Consider the following 7,830-nt stretch of genomic DNA (forward strand, 5'->3'; position numbering starts at 1 on the left):
ATTGCCCCCGGGGTTTTGGACTGGCGCCTGTGTGTGGGTGGGTGGGTGGGTGAAGAGTGGCAGCAAGAATCAAAGGAGAGGTGTACAAGACAGTAGTGAGACCAGCTATGCTGTATGGGTTAGAGACTGTAGCAGTGAGGAAAAGGCAAGAGGCAGAGATGGAGGTAGCAGAGATGAGAATGTTGAGAGTCTCTTTAGGAGTGATCAGGATGGACAGGATTAGGAACAAACACATCAGAGGGACAGCTCAGGTCGGCTGTTTTGGGGACAAGGTCAGAGAGGCCAGATTGAGATGGTTTGGACATGTGCAGAGGAGGGATAGTGGTTATATTGGTAGAAGGATGTTGGAGATGGAGCTGCCAGGCAAGAGGTCAAGAGGAAGGCCAGAGAGGAGATATATGGATGTGCTAAAAGAGGACATGAAGTTAATTGGGGTGAGAGTAGAGGATGCCGAGGATAGTCTTTTGCAGCTTCTAACAGGTTTTTTTCCAGGATTGCCCTGTAATTAGCTCCGTCCATTTTTCAGTCAACTATGACCAGCTTCCCTGTCCCTGCTGAGCATCCCCACAGCATGATGCTGCCACCACCATGTTTCACAGTGGGGATGGTGTGTTCAGGTTGATGTACAGTGTTGGGTTTCTGCCACACAGAGTTTTGCATGTAGACCAAAAAAAGTTCAATTTTGGTCTCATCTGACCAGAGCACCTTCTTCCACATGTTTGCTGTGTCCCCTACATGGCTTGTGGCAAACTGCAAACAGGACTTCTTATTGCTTTATTTTCAAGAATAGCTTTCTTCTTGCCATTCTTCCATAAAAGCCAGATTTGTGGAGTGCACGACTAATAGTTGCCCATGTGGACAGATTTTCCCACCTAAGGCTGTGGATCTCTGCAGCTCCTCCAGAGTTGCCATGGGCCTCTTGGCTGCTCCTCTGATTAATGCTCTTCTTGCCTGGCCTGTCAGTTTAGGTAGATGGCCATGCCTTGGTAGGTTTGCAGTTGTGCCATATGCTTTCCATTTTTGGATGATGGATTGAACAGTGCTCCATGAGATGCTCAAAGCTTGGGATATGTTTTTATAACCTAACCCTGCTTTAAACTTCTATACAACTTTATCCTTGTCTGCTGTGTTCCTTAGTCTTCATGATGCTGTTTGTTCATTAATGTTTTCTAACAAACCTCTGAGGCCTTTACAGAACAGCTGTATTTATAGTTACATTGAAGTACACACAGGTGGGCTCTGTTTACTAACTAGAGAAATGCATTTTCTTTAGAAAATGCGTATGGATGCTGAGTGCTGAAAGATCGCCCTGAAAATGCTGAACACCTGAATGGTTTTGCCAGCTGAAATTATGCTGAAGTACAATTTTCCCATTCATTTGAATGGAGCAAAATTTTCAAAATAAAGCTAAATATTTCAAAAGTATGAAGTTTTGAAAACCTCTGAATAGAAGCATGAATGTCCTTGAAGAGCGGAACATTTTGATAGCTGAAAGTATGCCGAAGTAGAATTTCCCCATTCATTTGAATGGAGCAAAATTTTCAAAATAAAGCTAAATATTTCAAAAGTATGAAGTTTTGAAAACCTCTGAATAGAAGCATGAATGTCCTTGAAGAGCGGAACATTTTGATAGCTGAAAGTATGCCGAAGTAGAATTTCCCCATTCATTTGAATGGGGCAAAATTTTGCTGAAAGACACTAAATAGTTTAAAAAGTATAAAGGTTAGAAACAAGAACAATAATAGCATAAATGTCTTTAAGCACCTGAACATGTCGATACCTGAAAGGTTTTTATAGCTGAAAGTATGATGAAAAAATTAAGTGCCAAAAAACGGACTGAAGAAACCAGAATTATAATAATAACTATAGAAATGCATTTTCTGAAGAAAATGCGTATGGATGCTGAGTGCTGAAAGATTGCCCTTAAAGTGCTGAATATTTTGACACCTGAATGGTTTGGCTAGCTGAATTATGCTGAAGTAGAATTTTCCCATTCATTTGAATGGAGCAAGATTTTCAAAATAAAGCTAAATATTTTAAAAAGTATGAACTTTAGAAAAATTCTGACGAGAAGCATAAATGTCCTTGAAGAGCTGAACATGATACCTGAATGGCTTTTCTAGGTGAAAGTATGCTGAACTAGTTAAGTGCCGAAAAACGTACGGAATAATAATAATAATAATCAATAATTGGATAACATGCTATGGATGCTGACTCAGCATCCATACTATGTTTTCCAATTATTTATTATTGTATGGATGCAGAGTCAGCATCCATACTATGTTATCCTGGAATTTATTGTATGGATGCTGACTCAGCATCCATACAATAATAATAATAATAAAGACCAGGATTACATAGTATGAATGCTGAATCAGCATCCATACAATAATAAGAATAAGAATAATAAAGACCAGGATTACATTGTATGGATACTGATTCAGCATCCATACAATTATGTGACTTCTGAAGGCAGTTGGTTGTACTGGATTTTTTTCAGGGATATGAGAGTAAAGGGGGCTGAATACATATGCACACCACACTTTTCAGATTTATATTTTTTATATAATCTTGAAGGCCATGCATCATTTTCCTTCCACTTCACAATTATGTGATACTTTGTGTTGGTCTATTACATAAAATCCCAATAAAATACATTTAATTTTGTGGTTGTAATATGACAAAATGTGGAAATGTTCAAGGGGTATGAATACCTTTGCAAGGCACTGTATTTGAAAGATTGTATACAAGTTGACATTCTTTGAATATCCCAAAATCTATTCTTCCTCACTTACCAGTGTGCTACTACAGTATCAGTACGTGTTATGGCCTTTTCAGATAGGATGTGGTGGGCACTGCGCTCTGCTATCAAACCCACTTTTTTTTATGTGTTGTGTGGCGCAAGAACGTATCTGCACGGCGCCAAGCTGAGAAGGTCGTGTGTGCCGTTCTCACTGTGCTGAAGTTTTAAGAAAGTTCTACTTTTTTCCCCAAGCGTTGCGGTCTGTGACGACACCTCGATCATGTTCACAGATCATGGAAGATTCTCTACGTTATGGGGAGTAAAGAAATAACTGTAGTGAGTTCTGTTAGCTTTTAAAAACATAACACAAGACTGAACAATTTTTTAAAAATGCATATAAATTCTTTGATAAAATCGGTATTCTCATAAGGTGTCTCAAATAATACCTCACCTATACCAATAAATAAGTCTCTCATAAAGCCAAGTTTAAAAATTTTTTTGATTAAATCAATTTTTATTTCTCTTGAAAACCAGTAGGAGATGGTATACCTTTTTAGTTCCTGTAAGTTTCATGTGAAACATCTGTAAAGGAGCTGTTGACTTTGGAAAATTGCAATATAGATGCAGTTAGAATAAATTCCATCCCTCCGTTATCTCTTCCACTTAGCCTGCGTCATGAGGCAAGAGGCAGGGTACACCCGGGACAGTTGCAGCAGAATTAATTGATGAATAAAAATGGTATTTGTGTCAAAGAGAAAGTGAGAGTGGCATAATGAGAACAACATGTCTGTTGCTGTGCTGTTGGAAGTGGTGCTGTGGAAATGAACATCATACAAAATGAATCAAGGCAAAACAGTTGGAAGAGGTTTGAAGCTCAGACATAGTCTTTGGATGTCTGGTGTAAATGGCTTTCTTCAGGTATTGTTTGAACTCTGCCTGGGCCACTCAAAACAGATTTTCTTTGCTTGAAGACATTTAGCTTTCTTAATAATGACCGCTGTTTTGTATTCTTCTCAAAAACATTTTTGGCTATCTGGCCCTCATCACTGTCACAATCACAATGTAGCTTTATTTTTTAGCTTTCTAAATACTGCATTTAGGTGACTTCTCTGAAGCTAAACAGCATTGCATCTGGCTGGGCAATTAATGATTCTCTTTTCAATTTATAAACATTTTATCTGACTGTGGATTGAATATCTATAAACTTTTTGAGATCACTTTGTAACAGTCTTCAGCTTTATGTAAATTAATTTTTAATTGGAAGTCTTGTGACATCTCTTTTTTTGTGAAGCATGGTTCACATTAGCAGAGGCTTTTCCGGATGTCTGAATGCAAGTCGAAGCTGATTGATTGGATTCCAGGTTTATTAACTCTTGACACCAGTTAACTTTTTGTCAATGTCATTAGCCAAGGGGTTATTGTTCAAAAAGCACTGCACTGAACGTGTGAGTCGGGTGCTCTCAGCAAGGGCACTACAGGCCATTAAGAGGGATTTTTCAGGGTGCTTGATTTTGATTATTAGGCTAGGGAATGCTTGAATGATGTATTCAAGAACAAACACGGTGGTTTGTGTGTTATTAGCTAAAATAATAGCTTGTAACTTGCATGACGATAAGACTCATTTAAAGTCATTCATTTTGGAGGGTTCACTTGGGTGGAGCTGAAAGCATGCAGGTGTAGTAGCCAGAAGGGCCTGCATTTGTTTCATTTCTTCTGTCGCCTTTTGTTCTCATGCACATATTTGTAATTGTATTTTTTTGTTGTATTCCACCATGTCTTGTGTTTTGTTTCTGCAGATCCTGGTGCTGGAACTGAACGATGAGGCAGCAGAGCAGACTGTGGAGGCTAAAGTTGTGGACTTGCTGCAGGGCCAAGAGGGATTCCGCTGGAAGGTAACTAGTGCTGGACTGGTTACTATAAAAGCAAAAAAGCAAATACATTACTCATTGCTTGCTTGTTACACCCCTGGTATTATTATTTGTTACATACTGTAAAATCCAACACTAGACTTATTATACAGTGTATTGATGGTTATTTGTGGATCTGGATCAGGGCCACACTCGGCTGGATGCGCGAGACGAGCCAGTGCTGTTTCCTCCAGGCTTCCAACCCTTTGCCCTGGTTCAGTGTCAGCCTCCTGCTGTGGTCACTGCCCTCACCCTGCACTCAGAGTGGAAGCTGGTAGCCTTTGGCACCAGCCATGGTTTTGGCGTATATGATTACCAACAGAAGAACAGCATCCTCATCAAGTAAGAAGACAGTGGAAGAGATGAAAGCTGTATTTGTACTTTGAGTTTACACTCTCCAGGAGTCCTCCGTTCCATGTTTTTACAGTTACATAGTTAGTTCCTATACAACCACAGTCTTTAACTGTTGCCAGTGGGCAGATCATAAGAAGTCTGGAGTTAATAAGTGCAGTAGATACGTAGTTTTAAGAGAGGTTGTGTAAAGAGTGAGGAAGGGAGTTTACAGTGACATGCAGGTTTTCAGTGCCAGTCTAGCAATTCTTCAATCTGCAAGTCATTTCACATGCAAAAAGACTTAACAGCGCATGAGGTCATAACATAGTAATTGTTTGTAGGGGCACAAATTATTCATTAGGCATTATTTCCATGGTCTCACTGGTTTCCTATTCCTTTACTGCCTGCAATTGTACTAGTTGAACTTTGTCCTGTTCTGCTATTTGGTAGTTAATAATTTCCTACTTTACACTTGTAGACTATGCACATGGCAACATACTGCAACATAGTAAATAAAACTAGAGTCTGAAGTCTGAACAGTCTAAAGCACTTTTCTTTTCATAGTGTTACTGTAGGAGTTGAAAATATTGCTGGAGATTTAAATGAACATGGCCTCCACATAACCTTCCCACAGCCTGTGTGTTGGCAGTTTGACAAGAAGATGTTACTGTTTGTTCCTTGAGAGGCAACTCACGTTCTCTGGCCTGTCCAGAACTCACTCTTATTTGTAGAACTGGCACCCATGCAACACAATGTCATCCTGAGATGGTGGTGTTAAGAGCAACTGTTCTGGATGGTATTCCTTTTCTGGCTTTTGCGAGGACAGTTTTCTCTTCGTGTAGCCAGTTCTCATGTTATTTAAAGGCCATATAGGTCAATGGCAAACTTCAAAATGATTAGACTGTCTAAAACATTCAATTTTATTAACTTAGCCAATCTCCCGAGGCACAATGCAGTGTTTGTCTGGTGTCTCTTAGCTGTTTATGTAAGTAGCTAGTTAAAATTCAGACATAGGGAAATTGACCAGAAACACCTACAAGATACATGGTGGTCTAAACAAAGAGAAAGTGAAAAAAAAGTCAGACTTTTGTCTTCTTGGGCTGCAGAGAACTGAACCATGACGTGCAGCTCACACAGTACCAGAAGCATAAATGGGAGGGTGCCAATTTATAATGGACCACACAAGTTGTTACAGCTTTTTGGCTTATACAAAGTCTCAGAAATGTTTATCTGAGGTCTACTACCTAAAAAAACATTGTAAACCTGTTTCTAAACTCTCACATTTCGCCCCTGTGATTGTTGGGTAGAAGAAGTCAAGGGCAGCTCAGTGGTGCTATAGATTTGCTCTGACAGCCTGATGGCTTTGCGCATCTGTGCATTTAAAACAGTTAAACTGGTTTTTCCCTGTTTGTCCCTCCTCTCTGTACTGCAGGTGCACCCTAAACCCCAGTGACCAGCTTGCCATGGAGGGTCCTCTGTCCAGGGTGAAGAGTATAAAGAAATCTCTCCGACAATCCTTCAGGAGAATCAGGCGCAGCAGAGTCTCACTAAGGAAACATCATGCCAGCAATGCTGCCAAAGTATATCTGTAGCTATCTGTTGGCATGCTGTTCTGTTCACCCTCTTGTCCTTTGCTTAAATTTTTATTCCTCTCCAACCTCCTTTGCTCTCTTCCATTTGAGCAGCTTCATGATGCAAATGCTCGTCTGGAGGCTGAGCTGGCAGAGATGGAGTTAGCTCCTGTCCAGAGGAAGATTGAGGCTCGCTCCTCAGATGACTCTTTCACCGGGCTTGTGCGGATGCTGTACTTTGCTGACACCTTCCTCTTAGACAGTGGGTTGCACCTTCAAACACTGAACGAAGCCCCTAAGAAAACATTTTTTATACCTTGTGCGCATGCAGCTCACATTCAGTTTTTCACGTCTCATTTCCTCATAGGTTCACACAACACACCCTCCCTGTGGGCAGGGACTAATGGTGGCTGTGTGTTTGCATACATGCTCCGCCTTCCTCCTGTAGAGCACAGAGCAGATGAACCCGTCACAGCACATCCAGGTAAGAAACACTTTTGGGGGTGCTTTGTGTTGCCTCATTTGTCCGCTTGTTGTACTGTCTTTTCCACCCTGTCATTGCTTCCTTTGATTCCAGCTAAGGAGATCCAGCTGATGCACCGGGCTCCGGTTGTTGGTATTGTGGTGTTGGATGGTTGTGGTGCTCCCCTTCCTGAGCCCCTGGAGGTGGCCCATGACCTGGCTCGCTCACCTGACATGCAGGGATCACACCACCTCCTTGTCATATCTGAAGAACAGTTCAAGGTCAGGATCACAAACACGCATACAGCAACTTCTTCACTCACCACAGTCTAATACAGTACATACACAGGTTAAATCATAACTGACCAGCAACCTGCTGCAGACTTCAGTATAATGTATAAAATGATGCTACTCATTTTGATTCAAATTGATTTATTAATACTGTGATAAATATTGTGATAATTATTTGTTGGGAGCATTCTACTGCAACATTTAAACTGAGTTCCACTGAAGAATGTTAAAGTATAAGGCTGCTGCTGTTATATACAGTATGTTGCAAAAGTATTCATCCATCCATTTTCTTCCGCTTATCCGGGGCCGGGTCACGGGGGCAGCAGTCTAAGCAAAGATGCCCAGACCTCCCTCTCTCCAGACACTTCCTCCAGCTCCTCCGGGGGAATGCCAAGGCGTTCCCAGGCCAGCGGAGAGACATAGTCCCTCCAGCGTGTCCTGGGTCTCCTAGGAAGGCGCCCAGGAGGCATCCGAAAGAGATGCCCGAGACACCTCCGCTGGCTCCTCTCGATGTGGAGGAGCA

The 7,830-nt window shown here is 41.3% G+C and overlaps 1 protein-coding gene across 1 annotated transcript in view; it reads left to right on the forward strand.

Moving 5' to 3' along the window:
* llgl2 (LLGL scribble cell polarity complex component 2) overlaps nt 1-7,830 on the forward strand; it is a 71,182-nt gene that overhangs the window by 43,581 nt on the left and 19,771 nt on the right. The window contains exons 15-20 of the mRNA XM_020608903.1: nt 4,540-4,635; nt 4,796-4,992; nt 6,416-6,563; nt 6,669-6,816; nt 6,922-7,038; nt 7,132-7,298. Of these exons, the coding sequence (XP_020464559.1) occupies nt 4,540-4,635; nt 4,796-4,992; nt 6,416-6,563; nt 6,669-6,816; nt 6,922-7,038; nt 7,132-7,298 (873 nt within the window). The remainder of the gene's footprint in view (nt 1-4,539; nt 4,636-4,795; nt 4,993-6,415; nt 6,564-6,668; nt 6,817-6,921; nt 7,039-7,131; nt 7,299-7,830) is intronic.

Source organism: Monopterus albus, unplaced genomic scaffold (assembly GCF_001952655.1).
Source record: "Monopterus albus unplaced genomic scaffold, M_albus_1.0 scaffold96.1, whole genome shotgun sequence".
Classification (NCBI taxonomy): domain Eukaryota; kingdom Metazoa; phylum Chordata; class Actinopteri; order Synbranchiformes; family Synbranchidae; genus Monopterus; species Monopterus albus.